This window comes from Pygocentrus nattereri, chromosome 8 (assembly GCF_015220715.1).
Source record: "Pygocentrus nattereri isolate fPygNat1 chromosome 8, fPygNat1.pri, whole genome shotgun sequence".
NCBI lineage: Eukaryota > Metazoa > Chordata > Actinopteri > Characiformes > Serrasalmidae > Pygocentrus > Pygocentrus nattereri.
In genome coordinates this window covers 22,786,243-22,808,325 of record NC_051218.1, presented here as the reverse complement: position 1 = coordinate 22,808,325, position 22,083 = coordinate 22,786,243, and the positions used below count along the sequence as shown (strand labels likewise).

The 22,083-nt window shown below is 40.2% G+C and overlaps 1 protein-coding gene across 8 annotated transcripts in view; it reads right to left on the bottom strand.

The window, feature by feature from the left end:
- Positions 1-22,083, bottom strand: part of ebf1a (EBF transcription factor 1a) — a 158,740-nt gene that overhangs the window by 5,304 nt on the left and 131,353 nt on the right. For 2 of the 8 annotated variants that reach the window (XM_037540616.1, XM_017698406.2), the window contains exons 11-15: positions 19,268-19,356; positions 7,961-8,026; positions 6,601-6,778; positions 4,586-4,765; positions 2,192-2,386 (exon numbers count right to left, since the gene is read on the bottom strand). In XM_037540616.1, coding sequence (XP_037396513.1) covers positions 2,192-2,386; positions 4,586-4,765; positions 6,601-6,778; positions 7,961-8,026; positions 19,268-19,356 — 708 coding nt within the window. Of the gene's footprint in view, positions 1-1,434; positions 1,507-2,191; positions 2,387-4,585; positions 4,766-6,600; positions 6,779-7,960; positions 8,027-19,267; positions 19,357-22,083 lie in introns of those variants that run through there. The other 6 variants (XM_037540614.1, XM_037540615.1, XM_017698404.2 and 3 more) reach the window with 6 other exon arrangements.

The window sequence follows — 22,083 nt, the reverse complement described above, 5'->3', positions numbered from 1 at the left end:
TCTGCAGACCTCATCACCACTGGAGATTTTTTCTACACCATATTGGCTCTCTATTGATTGGTTCTCTGTATGCTGCTCTAATTCCCAGGCTATTTCCTGAGTGTCTTGGGCTCGTTCAGAGGGGGGAGGTAAAAAAAAAATTAGCTGTTGGCTCATAGGGTCAGAGGCGCTGGGTGCATATCAACACGGAGAGAGGAAGCACTCACTGCACCCTGATAAGAGTAGCCTGCCTAATATTCTCAATTACTTTTTCATTGGCCTCTCAACACATGCCGTCCTACTGCAATATGTGGAAGATTAAGGGTAAAAAAAAGGAGAAGCCAGTTGCTTCAAAACAGAAAGCCTTTAACATTCGGGGGACTGATATTTCCTGCCCTTATTTTGGGTAAAAGCACTGTTTGAGCTGGATTAGCTTTAACAGGGGAAGCTGTAATGTAATTTCTGTAATTACTGCAATGACCTGTAACATACATTCCGTAATTAGAGTCATTTTTACTGATGGCCCATACAGCAAGATCATAGCGGATATACATATAAACGCTATGTGACAAGTTAATACTGCCAATTTAAATACTTCCCATTTCTAACATCAAAAAAGTAGAAGCCTTTTGTGTTATGGACTGTCACAATATCAGGTTCAGCTCAGATTTTTCAATTTTTGCTAGAAAAATCTTAGTGCCATTTTGTTCCAGCCAGTCTGTACATCATTTCATAGCGCTTCAGTCTATTTTTCACTCTTTTCCAGAATCTGACTGCAACACAACAGAAATTGATGCTTGGAGGGATGTGTGACACTGACAAGACTGGCCAAAAGTCAAATATTATCGTATTGATATTTTCTAATGTATTTTCTATTTTATATATGATAACAGGGAAATTTTAGCTACCAATGCTCAGTACAATGATACAGATATTGTGATAAAAACATTTAGTTATAATAGGTAGAAGCGGTAGTCATTGGAACAAACTGTTGTACATATATGCTGCAGGTATGTACCGGATTAAAATCATAGATAAAGTCTATGCTGATAACTTAAATTATTGTAACTCTCCAGGTAAAACCAATCAAGCTCAAGCAGTGCTGGTGAACAGTGCATTCCTGTGAATCTGCCTGTCATGCACTGATATTGTTAGCATGATCCAGTTGTGAGGTAACTTAGAGCAGGATGTTACATCAGGTTACTGTATGCTGGCTTCACAAAAATAAACCGGTGTTGATGATGCATGGATAACTGAAAATGTCATGAGTGAGCTGGAGAAGAGCAGACACAGGAAATAGGAAGTTAGGCAGGAAATGAAACACATATGGCATGCTCATGGTGACGGATAGGAAGCCTCCAGCTGAGGAGAGTGGTGTAGACAGAGATGAAGTGGGGAGACGGATGGAGGGTCAAAGTGATGGGCAGGTTAATGGAGAGGGAGAGAGTCACATACTTCAGGAGAAGGCCAGTCCCTGCAGGGAGCTGGCTGTAGAATACTTGCTAGAGTCCACAAAAGACTGATCTACTGGAGGCAGGGAGAGGGAACGGGGTCGTGGGGAGAATGGAGGAGAAAAAGAGAGAAAGAAGATCAGTGTTATTCTTGTTGAAATAAACAGACGAGGGATTAGGGACACAGAAGAGCAGGGTTTGGGTTAGCCTGACAGGACTAACTTTTATCAAAGAATTAGAAGAATACACAGTAAGCTATATAGTGGAGGAGGCAATAGAAGTGGAGTTACTAAGACAATGGCTTAAGATCAACTAGGTAACTATGTACTGCCTGTGTAGTAAAATATTATATTAAGGATTCATAAGTGCTAAGTTTGAAGCCATGCTTCAGGTTTGTATGTGCACTTGTAGAAAAAAAATTATTGTGATGCATCGGTCCAAAGTTGTCAATGTAACTGCATACATTTTGGAATATTAGAATTCAGAATAGAATCCATTATAATATTTAAAAAATGTGCTCAAATTGTTGGCCAAAATAAATTTCTCAGGCTACTTTCAAACTTAAAGCTTAAAAAGCTGGTGTGTTGTTTTTTTATTGTCTTTATCCCACCATTGTGTATAATCCTCCAGCCACATTTGTTTTTTTTTTTGTTTTTTTTTACTGCATCATATTTAAACAACTGAATCAAACTGAATTACATCAGAAATTTAAGTCCCTATCTTGCAGCAGACCACAGACTCTGGGGGGAGAGGGCCCTCACCTTGGAGGCCATTGCCATTTGCGCTGGTGCAGGTGGGAGGGGGTGAGGCCTGAGGCCGGACCACTGGGGCGAAGGCGCTCTTCTGTTTGACAGCCGACACCATGTTGGCCGGAGAGAAGGAGAAGATGCCTGAGGAGCTGCTGCAGTTGGAGGGCAAGCTGGTGGAGGAGGCCATGGTGGGACTGGACGGGACGACTGAGGGAAAGGAGCGAGGAAGGAATGGGGCAGGAAGGAGGGAGGGAGAGAGGGAGACAGGTGAGGAAAGAGTGGATGGGTGAGAACATGCCTCATAGTCCTACAGCAATTGGACAACACAGGAGAATGGGACATGGAGACTGGTCACTATGGATGCCCATGACGATAATCATAAGCGATCGCCACATCAGTTCATCTTATTGGTGCATACACCTGACAAGTATAAATTACCTTTCTAAAGTTTGGAATCACAGTTGTCAATAAAATAAGATTTTTTGCAAATTTTGTGCAAGTACATGCCTAAAATGATTAATATGATGCTTGTACTTTAAAAATTCATATAGTAGGATATTGCAAGACAATAGATTTTAGATGTGTGGAAAATGACAAACAAGGCTGTAAATGATCTCATAATAATTGAGAATACTATATAAATTTAAGAATGTTATAATAAATATATAAATAAATACATTTAAGTAAGTTATAATAAATTAATATCCAAGATGCCCCGTTTTTAAAATCAAATCTTGACACAGGTAGCTTGACAAGACATCACTATACCTTTCATTTTAATTACAGTGTATCATTTATCATTTTTATCAATTAACTATAAAAAATTTAATATTTAGATGTTTTTTAAAAAACATTTTTTTTTATTGAGACATTTTTTTAAAATACCTTCTGCTTTATAATTACAATATCAATCTACTCTGTGCAAGTAAAAAAATTATCAACATTTATTAATAGGACAAATGATTATAAGCCTTTGAATGGTGCAGTAATGTAATTATTTGTAGGCCTGTAGTGATAAAAGCTCTAACTTTTAAGATCATTCTCTTCATAGACTAACAGTGAGGTTCTATAATGTGAGTCCCTCTTTCAGCCCGTCCCTATTGGCTCCCCCTTTGTCTAGTAATACACTAAGAGCATTTTCTCCTTCAACGATTTTACAATCACTGCCGTCGTATTTCACCCGGCCTCTGATATCATGTTCTGCCTTTATTGTTGTTATTATCCCGCGCTTAAATTTTATGGCTCTTTCCCAAGAAAATTCTCTTGATAATGTCATAATCCATTTATGAAGGCCTAACTAATCAATTAATGAAAATTGGAGCCTACAAAGCCTGCCCTCTCGCATTGATTGAATGTGTCTGAGTGAAGTCGCGGAGCCTGTTAAAATACTTGTTAACATCTCTGAATCAAAGTACCGAAATTGAATTGCTTCTCCTGCAATTAGTTTATTGATTTAATTAAGACTCTTTAATTTAGAAGCCGTGCTAGAAGATTGGTGTTATACAAATGGCTAGGCATTATGGTCAACGTGTTCCTGACACCAGAAAAGAAAGGGTGCACATTTATCTCTGTTCTTAAAGGCACAGGCGCAGAGTAATGGCTGTATCTATTGTCTTATCACAGCTGTCTCTAACAGGCCTGAGTATTTCACCATTAGAGCATTATCTGTTGTTACACCCTGCAATGTGAACGGCTTCCTTGTTAATGTCTAGGGACAGTGCTGAGTCCTGTTGGTTGGATAAACTGCAACTGCATGATGACAAAGAACCTCTACAGCACATTAGCAATGGCCTCATACTTCACAGTACATTGTAATGATGATGACATTCTGATCAATTCTTTTGCTTGGAGGGTCAGTGATGCTAATGATTCTGACAGCACACTTAACGGCCACTTTATTAGAAACATCTCCCTTGTACTTCCATTCACTGATGCTTTTTTGTGGTCTTACAGGTGGACTACACAAGTGTAGAATTACTGAGTGTAGTCCTGTAATCTGTTATCATGCACAATTTGTCAGACACCTTTTACCTGATTCATCATTGGTCAGTTTCTGCCCACAGAACTGCTGTTAATCTGATATTACCTGGGTGGTGGACCACTCTCAGCACAGCAATGACTCTGAAATGGTAGTGGGGTGATAGCGTTTGCCGAGCTGGTATGACTATATGGTCAGAAAGTGACTGCTGATGAATGGCTTTAGGATGACTAACACATTATGTGTCAACATATAGGTTACAGTCTTTACTTGTAGGTTTAGCTACAAAGTAGGTATTTCTAATAAAGTAGCCAGAGAGTGTAGGTATGAACAGACTTTGTTAGACATGTGATACAGGATTAGAGAGAGGGTATGTGCGTGAGAGAGATAGAGATAGAGAAAGAGAGAGACTGATGGTCAGTACTCACTGGCGTAGGGGGAGTTGGCAGCTGAACCGTTTAGGAAGTTGGGTGATCCTCCCAGTGTGGTCATGCCGCTGTTGCCATAGCCATTCATACTCGTGCTGACAGTGCTGTAGCTGCTCTGCTGGGGTGTAGAGCTGGGCACGTAACCGTGAGGAGACACGCTGCTCGTGTTCCGACTGAAACCTGACACACACACATAAATGCAGACATAAATATGAGGAGGGCAATCAGGAAGAGAAAGACTGGAGGGAGTGACAGTGATGACTGTCACAATAAAGACACCCTGTAAAATGCAATGAATCAGTTTCTCACTCTCATAACTAGGCAGTTTACATGTTATTTTCACTGTAGTTAAAATAATAATTGATTAGTAAGCATAATAATGAATAAGTTTTAAAATCAAAAAGCCATTCTGTGTCACAAACTTTTTATGCAATGTGTCAAAAGTGCAAAAGACATGCAACTGACCTTGTTATAGGTACTATATAAATTTACTATTTAGACTATTTAGAATATAGCCACTTTTTAACACCAAAACATTGTTTGCCACAGCACAGAACAGTAGTAAATATGTACCTTAGGGTTTAAGGTCAAATGTGTTAAGAAAGTGTCCATTTAAACAGCCGAAAAATAAAATTACATGGTTTTAGCATTTTAAATGATGCAAGCAGGGTAAACATTAAAACTCAAAGAGTGACTAGGAGCAACATCAGGAGACACTGTTATGTATACTGAACTGAAAGGCTGGTGTTAAATATTGTCTAGGTCCCCTTCTGCTATGGTTCACTCTGTCAGCTCAGAGCTTGTCTTCATGCAGACAAAACCTGAATTCTGCCAGTTCAACCCATAGCTTCCTTCCATTTACCTTTGCCCCCAGGTCTGTGTTAGCAAGGAACTGGTGTATGATTCGCTCCTACTCTTTATTTTCCTTGATTCTGTCAATAAAAAGGGCGAGACTGCAAAAAAACTGAGTCTGTCTATTAGTAGCATATGGAGTGTGTGAGGAGATGGGGAAGAAATTTGGGATATGAACTATAAATATACATCAGTGCATTAAACACTGACATGGGTGAAAGCAGCAGGAAGTTCTCGCCCCAGGAGTCCCTGCTGTCTGCTACAAAGGCAGCGCTCATCATGCTCATCGTACAGTTCGCCCTCCCCACTTTCATCTGATGCCTGATAGATTACCGCTGACTTAACACAAATCACTCACTGTCATGACGGCCAGGGAGCGCCGGAGCAAAAGGAGCTGGCAGTGTCTGATAGCACCATAAAGGCCTCCAAGTGCTGTTTGTCTATCTTTCCTTTTGGTTAAAATTATCTTACTCTGTCTCACTCACTCTCTAACTGAACCGCTCTCACCCCAGTAGGCTGTGTTTAAAATGATCTAATCATTATTCCTTATGTTGAGAAATCAGGGACATTATACAGAGGTTATTTTGGGTTTGCTCATCACTCTGTGACCTGCAGTCTTTCAGTGCATTATGGGTATTCTATGCTTTTTAGGGAACATTGTTTGTATACTACCTATTATAATACATTGTGATATTCTAAGAGTTCACTCTGCTATGTTTTGTAGATACCACTACAAAATGGGAGACGCAGTGGTGCACTATTACTAGTGAATAAAGCTCACCGCCAAATATGATGTTTACTGATGTTCTGATCAGTCATGTTCACATGCTCATTTATGCTTATGAAATCAGTGTTTTCAATTCACTGCAACAGATAATGCACAATCAAGTTGTGCATCGAGTGTCCTAGCTGACAGGGAAAACCTAAAAAGGTACATTTATGATGTCATATATGATGGAAAATCACAACAGTCTAATCCAATCCTACTTGAATCTAAATTTACTTCAAACACAAATTCTGCTCATATTAACCTTATCAAATGGAACATCTTTCAGAGCACAGTAAGAACTTATTATTTATTTACTTCACCAAACGTGACTGATATGTGACTCATGTGCCAGGGAACATTCAAAGGCTCCTATAGCTAGGCTTATTCTGCTCACCCTGATTGGTCCCCTGCGTGGACTCAGAGACGTTGACAGCGAGTTGACCATGGAAGGAGTTGACACCCATCATGCCTGCATGTACAGAGCTGTTGGCCAGGCCTGGTAGCTGGTTGTGTGTGCGTGGAACGTTGTAGAGAGCCTCAGCAATGTCTGCTGCCCGCTTCAAAATGATCTCCTGTAATGACAACAAAAGGGACAGTCCTTCAGCATTCAATCCTATAATTACACACCTTATACATTAGTTTTAAAGTAGATACAAATCCATGAGTAATTCATCCTGGACAATAAGCTTCAATTCTGAGGCTGGCTAATAACTGAATAATGAACGGTTAAAAAAAAAGAAAAGGAGCAGGGTATACACAAGAAGCAATAGAAGTGATAATGAAATGATGTCAGATGGAAAGAACTATAGCATGAAAAAGATCTAGTGGAAAAAACTACTGGATAGAGTAGTTAAAGTATGTAAAAATTGGTTTGATCCTTAAATTTATACTATCTCTAACAGCTCATGACCTCATTTCACTTCAGCTACTGCATTCATTTTTGAAAGATGTCACAATCTAAATATCAAAATAACAAAGGTGATCATTTTGTTATTGTCAATAATATATTTTGACAGATTTACACTTTCTTGGAAATTTGTTATTCATGTTGTATTCGATATAAGCACCACTTTGCTAACAACCTAAGGAGTGTATGAGCAGCTTGTGAAACATTCAAGGTTAAAATGAGACTGCAGTGTGATTGTACATGAGGAGAGAGTGAGAGAAATTTACAATTAATAAATTCATCATAAATATTCTTCACATGCTGAAACGCTGTGTTTATGTCAGACGATTACAGCACCGAAAGCACTCAGTAGGAGGTTTGCTCATCTCTCACAATTTACCCTTAATGACAATGCCTGTGTGGATTTGTTGGAAGAGTGATGCGAGTAGAAAAGAGGTTCCTGGTAGGTAGAGGTGACCAGAGGCAGACCCCCATTCACTGTCTGCCTAAATAATTCAGCATCCCTGCACTCCCACTCAACCCCACAATCGATGACCCCACTTACAGAAGCGGCCCACTGCTGTTCTGCAGAGAGGATGCCCCTCTAGCTGTTTCACCCATCAATAGAGAACTTTCAAAACTGTGCTCGAAGTGTGTGAAAGAGTTGCCTTCATTTTTTGTCTTAAAAATGCAATGCTCTTATCTTCTGACTGCTATGGGGATGTTACATGAGAACATAATCTTGATCACTTTTATCCTAAAAGCAGAGTCTGAACAGCTGGGTTTTTATTTTACCTGTTTTTACAGAGCAAGCATTGTAAATGAGGTTTGGAGTCTTTAGGAGCACACCTGTATTTTTGAATCTCACCTGATTATTGTGAGGCATCCCATACAGGGCTTCTACAAGATCTGCTGCTCTCTTCAGAATCACTTCCTATTGATGAGAAAAAAATAGTGTTTTATGTGGTTTTATACACAAAAGTAGCCCAACATTAAATTTCCTTAATAATTGTATTAATACAATTTATCCATGTGGAAATGAATAAATAAATCAATATTTGAATTGAACAAATTCAGTGATAAAAAACTTTTATCAACATAAATCCTCAGGGTCTTTTTATGAGGCACAAAACTAAAGCAAGAACTGCCAGTTAAAGAGAAATGGAGAAAGTATGACAAAGATGACAAAGAGGCATCCTTTTTAAAGGACCCATGTGGAAAACCTTCCTTTGTTTCTTGAAATAAAAGAGTTTGGTGGAGTATGTAAACATTGTTTAAAGTTTTAAAATGTACCATTCATTCCCCAGTCGATACAGTCCATATTTGGAAATTAAGCCATTAAATTTGAATGAACTTTTTCTGTGACATCACAAAAAACCAACCCATATACATGTCCACCTATAGTCTACAGCAGTTTAGCCCTGCTCATTCACATTGAAGTTGTAAAGAGCCTTTCAGCCTTTACTGCTTTTACATATATTTTAAAGGCCCAGTCATAAAAACAGCTTGTTTAATACTAGAGGATAAACAAGGTTGGAAAATAGGCATGTAAAATAAATTATCACTGCGTTTGACCAGTGAACTTTCAGGGCAAAATAAAATAAAAGACAAATGTTGGTTTTCAGCCCTTTAAGTGTACACAGTGATGGTCCCTAGGTCAGTAATAAAGCAGTGTGGCTGTATAGGAGGAGCATACAGGTCTATATGGTAATAACACTCCCACTTCTATGTGCTAGCTTTCCAGCTGAATGTGTCTAATCAGCATAAGCCATGCATTCAGCACACACTCACATACACCTCATAACACACTTCTGTAGCTGCCATTCTTTATCCAATACTAATACAGCTCAATACATATATAAAACATGTATACAAACATACAGTAAAACAGATGAAGTAGGCTTGTACAGGTAAATTAATGCTCTATTGGCCAGGAGGGGATGGATGTGTGTATATAACATCCTTCTCTTTGCAGGTAATCGACTCTCACTTCCCCAACCAGAAACCTATTTATTACCATACCTACCCACACATTAAACATTTATTTACTGTGTTCTTTACTCTCTGTATTCATTTTCTTTTTCCCCCACCTCTCCCTCTGCCTTCAATCTCTCTGCTCTTCTATTCTCTTCATTCCACCCCCTTTCGTAGGCGAAGTAGATGCCTGGAGCTCCCGAGGAACCCTCTTTAAAAGTTAATGTGCCGGGGCCGAGGAAATGTGCTCGCGGCGCGACAACCAGAAAATTGCTCTCACCCTCTGTGTGTAACCCTCGCTGTGAACAAGCCCCCGAGCATGTGTGCCCGCCCGCCAGCCGACATATTGCCTTTCAATCAGAGCCCCTCCACACCGCTACCATACACCCTTGCTCCCCCCTCCAGCCCGGCCCCAGCGCAACACACAGCCACGATCATGACGAGGGGGTCAGCGAAGCAATAAAGATTTTTAGTGCGCTGTCCAAGGTGCTAAATTCACTCAATAATGGGAGCGCTGCCACTGCGTTAACCCCTCGTTAGGGGCGCTTTGCAGGGGGAGGCGCCCGCCTAGCCCGGCCCCAGTGATTGAGAGAGGCGCGGGGGGCCTGGGGAGGCCTAAAGTGCTGCTTTAGTATGGATGTGCACCTCCGTCTCTCGTTTCTCTTTATATTTTTAGTGCTCTCTGTGCCAGTGCTTCCCAAGAAGAGAAGACTATAAGGGATAGGAGGCATTAGTCCATGACTGGATCCCCTGCTGTACCAGCACTGTGACTTATCCATCCTTGTAGTGCCTTGCACACTCCTACATGCTTAAAAATAAAAGTGCCAAAAAGGTTTTTGCAAGCACTGCCATAGAAGAACCAAATTTGGTTCCCTAAAGATCATATCATTGCATCGCTCTTTTAAAAAAATAATTCTAAAGTACTCAACTCAGAAGTGGGTTTTTTATCTCAATGCTCCTAACAACATTTATTTTTTGAAGCGTACTTCTATATGCATCTCTTTTAACCTTTTGCTCACTTTCTTGCTCCCTTTCACTCGTTACAGGGTTGCATCTCTCCACTTATTTGTCTTCCATCATTACAATATCACAAGGGGGGAGGATCTGTTGAGAGGACAAATCCAATAAGGAAGAGGCCAAAAGTTTGTCCAGATAAACAAATAAATGCTATTAGTGCCGGGCCGTGCGTGGTGGCCCTGTGTCTGGATTCAGAGCCCATTTCCTGGGCGAACAGAAGGGCTTCCAGTAAGGGCCGAGCGGGGAGCCAGGAGCGGTAAACAGGAAAGAAACCTGATCCTAGATCTGCACGTCTGCATGGCTGTCTATCAGTCAGAGCCATCATTAGCCCAGCTCTACCCTCCTTCCTGCTCTACACCTCACTGTGCAGCCACGCTGGGGCATGGAAAGGCTCTGAGCTCTAAGGACTGCAGCTTACCACTGAAACTGAAAGTCCTTTTAGGTAAAAAGAGTTTTTTTCCCATCAGTATATAAAGCACATCAAGCTTTGTTTTACATCAGTAAATAAAGCAGACAGACTCATTCATACATACCTGTGCATTCTATACACAAGCACGCTTGAATGTGAATGATTGCAGAGAGAAACAACCCCAGGCTGCAGCACTCGAGTGATGCATGATATGAGATGGCCAAGGCACAGCCCCAGCACTGCGAGGCCAACATACGCATTAATGCTCTCCGGACATCGATTCTGTTCCTGTGCGTAAACTGTGATGGCTGGTAATGTGATATATGTTCATTAGGAAGGGGGCTGCTGAAAAAATGAAATAATGCCCAGGTCACATCTGGAATGTTAAGGCAACAGCGCCTGCACATTTACAAGGAAGCTGGGCCTGTAAAAACATGACAAATTTATTCCAGTGCTTGTTCATTTGCAATTTTATCATCTCCTAATGTTCTATTATAGCCATAATACCAGCAGGGTCACCATCGTCCCTCATGTGGAAAAAAAGCAAAGTAATGATGTCATACTTCTTGCTCCTCTGACCTCGTGGACCACGAGTGTAGCAGCAGCTCTGATTTCATTAGCCCAGTGAATGTTTCTCATACGCACGCACATTCAAAAAAAGGCCTGTGTACTCGATATACAAGGCATTAAGGATAGTGAATCAAGTCTCATCATCTACACTGGATCATTGTATTATAGCAGAACAGAATAATCACCTCCAGAACATCCAGAAAGAGGTTTTGTAAAAAAAATGTAGCTTGTAACTGAAAATTACACTCGCTACTTCTCTACACTGTCCAGAAACATAATATGTAAGGTGATACAGACACACAGGTTGATGTATCTATCTGTTCCCTGAGTATTTAAATTCTGGCATCAAACAGTGACCACACGGGTATGTAATATCAGCGTATTGGCACCTACTCGGACATTTTGATGAACAAAGCCTCTTGTACAGTGAGCTATTCCTTCCAGTGACAATAAAGCAATCAAGCCTTATCTCCAGTTTCAAGCAGCCTGTTTGTCACTACTACAAAAGTGACAACATACTGTGGCAGTCAATCAATAACAAAGGCTACTTTTCCTAGAACTTTGTGCTGAGACTTATATTTGACAAAAAGTGGATTCAGATGAGGTCACATATGGTCAAAGAGGGACATGTAGGTTATGTTCCAGACACAACAGTGTTGGATTCTAAAACTGATACAGTCTAATGAACGATGACACCATGGTACAATTCCACTCTTATGTCAACTCTTTACAGGTCCCAGATGATTTCAAAACTAGATTTATTGGATGGATGTTGCATCATAACCCAAAATAATATGACTTAAATACTCCACATCATGGAAAACCAAATTTTCAAGGAGTTTGATATAATATGCAAACTTTAAAGTTCCAAAATGTATTGTTCATGCCTTAGTCCATGCAGTCCATTAATGCAAACTATTCTGCATAACAGCAAAACAGTTACAAATTCATTGTATCTGTGATGTCATTAAAACCAATGCATTTTCATATATCTGCATTCAGCCTATTCAGCCTACAGAAGTTTAGCCCCATTCATTCACAAAGATGTAATAAAGAGTGTTTCAGCCTGGACTGATTTTTCAATGAGGCCCTCTACAGGGTAGCCAAACAGAACAGTTTATTTTTCATATATCAGTCTTACAGGCACAGGAACAAGAACATGCAGTTTATTTCTATGGCAAAAAGGCAGGTTAGAAAATGGCCATGCAAAAATGAATCATGACTTTTTTGGTACACAAAATCACAAAAAAAAATCATAAGTGAAGGAAATAGGTAAACTCAGGAAAATTAATAAAAATGTAGGATATGAGCCTTTAAGTGAACATTAAAGAACTAAAGTGACTTGCTGATGTAAGCAGGGGAACAGTGCACACTGTCAAAAAAGCAGATGCAACCAAATATTTTTGAGGGTTACAGTTGTTAAGCCTTAGCCATAACTCTCAGATGTTAAATGGTTCTCTCTTTTCCATCTTAAACATAAATAAATCTTGAAGTAGAATCAGTTATTTGATGAATTCTGGACTAATGTATATACTTTTTTCTAATCTTTATTATCTTGCCTATACTTTATATAGCAAATGTAATTAATTCTGTGCTTCCTAACTAGGTTACAGGATAAAGTCTTTTATAGCAATCTAGAAAAATGATCGTTAGGTTCAAATCACAAATTAATGCTGAATACACCACCTCTCTGAAAGGTACAAGAGTTTATTTATGCACTGGTGACATTTAACCAAGTTTTGCCATGGTGTAGAGGCCCAGCAAATCCCAAGTGAAGTAGAGCAGAATGTCCTTTCCCAGATGATGCTGCGGGCTTTGACTTTTGTAGAGTTGAGTCTGTTCATCCTATTGAATATATCACTCAATGTGGAGATACCATGTTTATCTAAACCACAATCAAATATCCTTGAGCCCCTCTGCCTCTTCTCATCCTCTCCTACTCCTCCATCTCTACCATCCATCAATATCCGTCCATCATAAATATCAGTCCCCCTGCTCTTTAACTAATGTAGCTCCCTTGCATAATTCATATTCAGTCTCTGCAGACCTCAAAGGTTACTTTCTGAAAGTCAATAACAACCTGTCTGTCTGCATCTGCGCAGCTAGTCAGTGGGGAATGTACGCACCACAACATGTAGGGACTTTGGAACTGTTTCAGTTATAATGTCTCAAACTGTAACCTAATTGGACTTTACCATTCTTAAGACATCTGTATAGGTTTAACAGTCAGTTAAGTTAGGAATAATACACGGATGCTCGTTTAGGATGCGGTGTTTGTCTTGGCTCTCCAGTGGAGCATGAAGAGGGAGCAGAGAGTGTGCACTACTCCCCAGTGACCAGGGCTGTTTCCTGGGAGCACAGATTGAAACCTGGGCCCTGTGGAGGTGGCCAAGAGGGGATCAGGTGGATGTGAAGTGACAGGGAAAATGTGGGGAACAAACACTGACTGAAGAGAGGGAGAGGGAACAAACAAGGCCACAGACTGGCCACGCTGAACGTCAGCCAAACTCATTGAGTGAAGCTGCCGCCCTGGATGCACACGTGAATGCTCACTGAGCAATTAAGGGCTTTTCTTTCAAACTGTTTCTCTCTATCCAATACACACAAACACACATTTCTCTTTATGCTTACTGGCTACACATTATACTGCCATTGCTACTGAGGCTGAGCGACATTAACTAAGTACTGTATTGTGATTTTATTTCCACTTATTGTGATTGCAAAATACTATAAATTGTATATATATATTTAAAAAACACAATTCTGAACCCCTGATGTGGTTGCACTAAACCCCTGCTTAGCTTTGCATTGCTCTGACCAAAATTAATTAGTTTGAACACAAAATAAAATACAACGCTCAACAAAACAGAAAGCTCATCAGGAACTTCTTTAATTAGTCAGGATGCTCAACACACACAGTAACAGTTCTGTGACTGGAGGTCTGCACAGGCATGAATGTGATGCCTGAACCCAAACCTTAGCTGTGACTTGGAGACCCAACCAGACCCTAATCGGCTAGCATGGATTATCACAAACATGGCTTTAAAGTGCATTTTTGACAGAAAATGAACTAAAAACTCTATTTTCAGCTTGAGTCAGGTTGCAGACCTCTAGTTCTTCTGCATATTGCAAATGATATAAATATTGCAAAGGCCAAAATTGTGATAACAGTTAAAAAATACATTGTTATATTGTTAAGCCTCAAGTGAAATTTTAAATGTAATTCCAAGTTAAGTAGGAGAGCAATGCTGCTTCTTGAGATGTAACTGAAAAAGAACTGTGTGGCGTTCTATGTACCATATAGGAAAATGCAGTGCTTCAGCTGTTTTTACTTTCTTTTACCATTTTTGGTGGCTTGGCTAACATGCCAACCGGTTTGCCAAGTGATTGAGGGAGACAAGTTAGCCTGCCTTGTTCCCGGCTTGCCCCTCACCTGTGATTGAGTCCAGCAGTTGAGAGAAGTGCCGTCAACAAACTGTTATTACCTCAATAAAGGGCAAAATCGATAGTGCAGAAATGAGCAGCCGGGCCCAGCGGCCCGACACTGTTAATATCTGGCTGCGAGTGTTAGGGGGAGCAGAGGACAAACTAAGAGAGTGAGAGAGAAGGGAGACAGAGAGAGAGAGAGAGAGAGAGAGAGAGAGAAGGAGAGGGCTAAAACCTGCACTACTCACAGAAAATGAGGGTAAAATCCATCTGCACACATCAACCTTGTCACCACAATCTATCGGATATGTAGAGCCATGCAGAGAAATGATTTCTCATTTACCTTCCTCCCTGCATGCTAGCTAGACTCTCTTTTTCTTCTCCCTCCCTCCCTCCATCACTCTTTCTCTCTCTCTCTCTCTCTCTCTCTCTCTCTCTCTCTCTCTCTCTCTCTATTCCGGCTGCTTCTTCCCCCTTGTGGTGACTCAATTACTGTTGGCCGAGCAATAATAAAGTGCGGGTGGTGGTGGCTTCGATCGCCTGACCCAGGAGAAGGCAGCCCCGGACAGCTGACTTCACCATGATGGATCACCTGGATCCCTCTCTTTCTCTCCTTCCCTCTCTCTCTCTCTCTTTATGCCTCTCTCTCTCTCACCTCTATCCTAGCAGCCTGTTAGAGGCAGGGACCGAAGCCCTTACCACGCCATACTGTCAAGGTAAATTGCTACATGTGCATTTCCATGCAATATGCATTTTTATGATCATTGTTAAAATGATCCAGTGAACAACAACTTAGAAAAAAACACTCTTACATTTACTACACAAAACACACTTACAAAAGAAGCCATTGAGCAACAGTTAAATTCTGTTGCAAAAAATTCTGAGACTAGTTTTCCAGAAGGAATAAATTTTTGTATTTTATTGCTAGAGTAGTGGTGTGGGTGAGGCTTTCACTAGCTCCTACCTGATTGTGCATGGAAAAAAAGCCACAAAAAAGCCACATTCTAAGTATAATATTGTATTATATTGGAACAATTATAGAATTTGAGTTGCATTACATAGCCATGTATTTATTCACACAATTTAGCAACTGCTGATTGGCTTCTATTATAGGTGTGTATATTTGAAAGCTTTTCTGTTCTTTTCTTAGTAACGAGATATTTTGAGAAAAAAATACTGAGATCAGGGTGAAAAATGCTGGAGAATTCCTTTAACAGGAATGTCCTATTGGCTGTCTCTAAACCAAACCACACCAGACATCTATTTAACCAAACCAACACATAACCACATCCTCTGGGACTTCCCCAACACCTGATTCTAGAGCGGACTGACGGTGGAAGACAGTTGGGTGTTATTTCCTTCTTGTCACTCACATGCGTCCATGCTGTACATGCAAGGCCGCTTGCGCTTGGTGGGAGTCCAACCCTATTCATTATAACTGCGAGCGAGGGAATCCGTTAAAAATATGGCACGCCGTTAAGAATGTTCTCCAGGGAGGAGGCCATGTGCGTTTTCTGATCTGGATCCCTCGTGCTGAAAACAGTAGGAAAGATGTGAAGGCTGACCTCAGCCATGACCTGCCTAATGCATTCAAATTCATCACCAGCCCAGTTAAATGAGCCCAGCCCAAGCCGAGGTTAAAACCACACAGACAATTTGTGAATAACACAGCATGTCAGCGTGTACAAAATTAACCAGGCTACAATTAACATAAAAGAATGATCACTCCTCCTCCACCCTTTAAAGAATTGCAGAGCACAGTAATGAATCTATGTGGGGTGTGAACAGACTGCAATTATTCTCTTTAAATGAATACAATTTGAGAGTCTTCAAACTGTCCTGACTTTTTTTAAGGGATGTCTGAAATGTTCATCATTTTGAACTACTGTTTAATGTTGTTACAAATGTAACATATTGCGAGATGTGTGTGATGGTTATGGAAGTTCAGAGGATGATAGTAAGGGGGTCAGAACAACAGTGTGTTCCACACAGGAGGGTTACTGCGGGTGCGTGAGCAGATCCAGCCTGTGCGGCTGCAGTGGAAGGCATGCAGACAATGTCCATGTGGTGTATTAGGGACAGAGATCAAACACCGAGGCCCTGTTTAGCCACACTGACAGAGGCCTGTAGATCTGTCCTCTCCATGCCAGCTGGGGAATGGCAAATGAGCGAGGGTGGGAGACAGAAGGAGAAAGAGAGAGAGACAGAGAGAGAGAGAGAGAGAGAGAGAGAGAGAGAGAGAAAGAGAGCGAGAGAGGGTAAAAGATGGAAGCAGTATAGAATCTCTAATTGTTCAACTGTTCGCGACACTGAGTGACATCATAGCTTCTGAAACTGACATAAAGCACTTCTTTAATATATATCCAGTTCAACAATATACGTACAATAATTAAGTTATAACAGCAATTTACTGACCTAGTACTTTTGGCAACATATGCATTGATGTAACACAATGTAGTTACTTCCTATGATATATATTTAAAACTGTTGCTATTTCAGGTAACTTGATATGGCACAATATGCATGCATGGTAATGTTATCATGGACATTCTGAAACATTCACTGCAGTTTAGTAAAAACAAGTTGTAGTTGCATCAGAGATTTTTAGAGACAGAGCAGCTCTGCTTTCACAAGCTCCCATTACACTATCAGGTTCTGATCACATGTTTGCATTCCCTCCTCTGAGTGTTTAAGAAACGCTGATGTAAATATTCACAGCAAGCAGAGCTGGCATGGCAGAAGGAGAGGTGCCAGAACTATATCCTCCATCAATAAGGTGAAAACTCACATCCCATTCTGCTTGGAATTAAAAAAAATCAGACTCCTATGAATACATGTATGTATGAGTTCACAAATTGTGTGCATATGAAGTAAAAGGACTATAAAGCTAATATGACTTCAAGCTAAAATACTCATTGAAGGAAAACAGATGCTACTGGAATGTGTGGTACAAGCCTCAAATGTCCACTCAGTTGTCCTAGTGCTGTTATAATAAACTCTTTAGCCTGGCACTTACTTAACAAAGAAACAATCATTAGGGAACTAGCAACAATTGAATTATTAGAGCGGTGGATGAACAAATAATACTTAAGTAGCCTATAGGTTACAAAATTAAGCACCACCAAGATATATCATGATATGAGCAACTGATGCACATTCATAAATATGTGAATATATTATTTAAAAACTTCAGGACTGGTATTTCCCCTGCTTTAATTTTATGCCAGGCACCTTCACAGCTCTATGTAAAGGTTGCATTGCTCTGCCACTATGTACTAACAGTTGTCAAACTCCAAAATCTCCTAATAGGTCTGAATAGGTCTGTATGACAAATGTACTTACCACTAATAGCATTATGTGGACACTTAATTTTTATTTTTATGGATTATTCTATTATATATATTGTACATGTAAAGACACCTACACAGTACAACAATTTAAAACTAATATTCCAAACACTTGTTTAGGTTTAAAAATGATTTGATCACAATATCATAATAATATCTGGTAAACATTTAGAGAACATCTGGTTCTCATTAACTGATATTGTCCTTTAAAACAATGTATACAGCATTTTTATAAAAACACAGTGCTAATGTTTGTAACCCTATTGTTAACTCTTTTATATAATACTGACAAAAATTTAAATAAGTTAAATAAACCTTCTTCACTGTGGCTGTACTAATCACATGCTGCTACGATAGCTAAATACATAATGACTTTTTTTGTTATGTAAAAGCTTTAGCCTTAAGGCTGTTAAAGACACAATATGTAAGGTGGTATCTTGCTGTATAATGGCAAATGCAGGATTTGGGTTTTTATTTATTTGGTCTTTATTTAACATATTATCTAAACATTTGTTTGCAATGAAATAATAAATAATAAATTAACTTTTATAGATACCCCAGGCATGATATGTATATGTCATGAGCATTGTGACATCTGTATATGTCATGAACAACACTGTTCCACATATTTGTCACTTACTGTACAATCTAACCTTTTTGCTAACAATGATGGTCGAGCTTAAAACATTAAAGAGGTTCCTCCCTAAAATACATTCCTATGGCTAGCCCTGTACATGGGCTTTTGGCTTTTTTGGCTTAATGTACTGTGCGCTGACCTCTCAGTCTAATTCAGTCATGTTACAGGTGTAATGGATGCGGTGTCTCATGGACAATGAATACCAATAGCCCAACTCTAATATGGGAAGGGCTTCTAACAGCACAAGGTCAGGCCTGGGCTGACTGCGAACGAGCAGGGCCAGCCAGCCATAATTACTCTTTTTTAGTCTATTAAGTGCTGCAGCTTGCGTGGGGCTCAGGGGTATAGGACACGCACAACAAGATAAAGTAATGTTTATTTATTGCTCCCAAAGGATTCATTTACACAGGCTGCTCCTCCTGAAGCGGTGCGAGCTTGGAGGGGGAAATAAACACATGGCCACAATTACAACTGGGTCTTTCTTAGAGAGAGGTACTGGGTATATATGGAGAGTTAGACAGAAAGATGAACTCAGGGACTTAACAGAGTTACACTTCTTAAAAGTGTATTATGCTAACCTGCTACTACATGCTACTATTGAATTAGAGAAGACATTAAAAGCAGCCATCTTGGTGCACTGCACTGCATGAACATTAAGTAATATGTTGGGTCATTAAGTAATATGTTGAGTGTCAAAGGTATCAAACAGTGACAGGAACAGTAGAAGGAAACTGAAAATGATGGGGAAGAGGACATTGTCATCAAGTTAATAGACTGTTATGTTCCAGTACTGACCTTTGGTAAGCGTTCAGGATCACCAGGGTGTCTGGGGATGACCTTCTGTAATCGCTGGAAACCATAGTCGATGGTGGGCTCATTCAGTGCTGAGGAAAAATGAGATGAGCGTTACCTAAGATTTCTACTCCATTTCTATTAAGCGTCTTTAATACAATACTGATTGAACACATTTCATGCTATTTAGATGATTCCAACAGCAAAAATAAAAATGCATGGAGAAAGAAATATGACAAAAACATGAATACAGCATCAAAAGAGCAATGTTCTCAGACCAGTGAGCAGAAAAACACCTTTGTATTAATACACTCAGCGCATCAACTGCCAACTAGTGCGGAGGCCCTGGGCAGTGCTTTATGAATAAAACAGAGCCTCAGCAATCAATGTGTATGGCTCCTAACAGTTCATTTCTGCTACCTCTGCAGCAAGCTCTTTCACAGCATCTTCAATCAGACATTGGCCTTCGCATGGCAGCTCAGCCTGTGTAAAAGCACCCACAGCTCTTCCATGGCACACCAGGTAATATTTACATCCCTTAAGGACCTCTAGGATTTTGTTAAAAAAATGTACCTTTAGCCTGTTGTAAAGGAAATCCTTAAACTTTAATTACCTGTTGGCAGGCACAGACTTCTCTTCTTCATTCCATACTCAGCAGATGCATAGTAGTAAATGACTAATCTGGTGCAGCTTTTATCAAACAGCAAAACATCACGTTTTTTTAAAATGAAAGACAGTTAGCTTGTATTATTAAGGACAACTGCAGAAAAATTCCATGTACAAAACTGCACCCTATATGTCAAGCGCATTGCTAAAACTTGCCCAGAAATAACTGTAATCTGATGTAATCCCTTTCACAAAGCAGTTCATAAGAAAGTGCTTTAAAATACTTAAAGCTGCACTATGTAAGGTTTAGAGATTTGGAGATCTATCTGGTGGAAATATGTATTTGCATGTAACATGTAAAAACAATTTGTAACTCTGGTTGTGCTTCAGACCCTCCTGGATAAATCTTATGATTGTGAGTGGGTTAAAAGTCAAACTTGGTTAAGGATATGTCTTCTGAGGATGTAAACGAATGTGTTGCTGATTTTGCATTGAGACCTAAACATCAAGCCAGACCTTCTTTTTGAGTCTGTGAGTATGACATTATTATGTAAAGACATGTGATGTGTTCTGAAAGGCTCCTAATATTCACAATATATATGCATATTATGTTCAGATTTCTCAATGTCATTTCTTGCTTGCTCTATTCACAGTCCCCTAATCCATTGCTACTGCAAGTGGCCACATGTGTAACACTGGTGCGATGCACTTTTGCATAGTGAGCCAAAGTTGGTGAGGGCTGGTTAAAGAAAGTATTGAAATGGAATCACTACATTCTCCTTCACGCAAGCCCATGAATGAGGGCTGTTTTAATGAGTCGTGTCTTTAAATGGGTGCAAAAACAAATAATACTGGCTTGAACATCTCAACCCTGTTTAACACATAAGCACAGTTAATCTGCAAACCAAATATATAGGCCTAAGTCATAAGCAAATAATTCAATTAAAGTTTTCATTTCTGTAGAGGCAGCACCTCCAGAACCCATTCCACATAGGCCCAGGGACAGCTTCACGGACCCTCTCTGAGGACACAGCAATAACATAATATTGAAATAGGAACCCGATCTGGGCGATAGGGCCAAACATCCTGTGCGGCCGGACCACACGGCGCTCAGTGCTCTGTTTTTCTAACCTCCCTGGACTGAGAGGACTTTTGCACTGAGACAATGGGCCTTTCTTCCCCTATCAGCCTGCTGTGTTTATTTGTATGTTTATCTGTTGTGGTGCTGAACACTCACCCTCCAGGGCCAAGCTCACACAGAGGTCTGCTTTGCTTCACTAGAAATGTAGCAAAAGAGGCCCACTGACAGAAGGATAACGTAGTAGAGAATTATGCAAGAGCAAGGTAATGGAAGAAAAAGTTTTTTTTTAAAGCGAATAATTGTGCATAATATGGTAACTATCTTAGTCAGTCATTCTGAACTGAATTTGTGACATTTCCTCACACAGGAGCTTTCCAGAAAACGATGCTGTCTGGTCATTTTACTTAAAAAAAAAAAGCAAGTAAAAAGGAAACAAATGATTCTCTCTCTCAGTCTCTGGCTTCCCACTGGTGGGTCTTTGATTTACAGAGATGAATCTCTCCAGCGGCAGCTTTAGCGCTTAATAAAAAGGTTGTCAGATATGACAGAGGGATCTGCGCGTGTGGCTTTTTTCTTCAGTCTGGACACACACACACACACACTGCACTTAACAGAGGCAATTAGAGGACTAGTGTGAATATTGCAGGAGGTGGATAGCTGTGGGGGCTGATGTAATAATGTATGTAATGTATTCACAGTCGAGAGGAAGTGGTTGAATAGGCCAAGATTCAACATTAATATTCAAACATTGAAATAAATAAAATGGGATTTGGGTAGTTGGCATTATAGAGCAAAGGCCCATAGCCTTGAGCAACCCACATATTCATTTGCTCAGTCTCTCTCTCTCTCTCTCTCTCTCTCTCTCTCTCATTGTGACTGTTTCTCTCTTGCCTGGAGCACTGACTCTTGCAGAGAACAGAAGATGGAGCGAAAAATAGCACTCAAGAAAGCGGACTCTTTTAGCCTGCAGTTAATTGTTCTGGTGAAGCTGGGTGCAAGGCACAGGAACAGGGACAAACTGAGCTGTCTCTCTCTCTCTCACGCTCTCTCTCTCTAACATACACTCTCCCAGCCTCCCTTCTGTTCGCCCTGTAGGCCGCAGCCTGGCCGTTTCCTGAGGGAGCTAACCCAG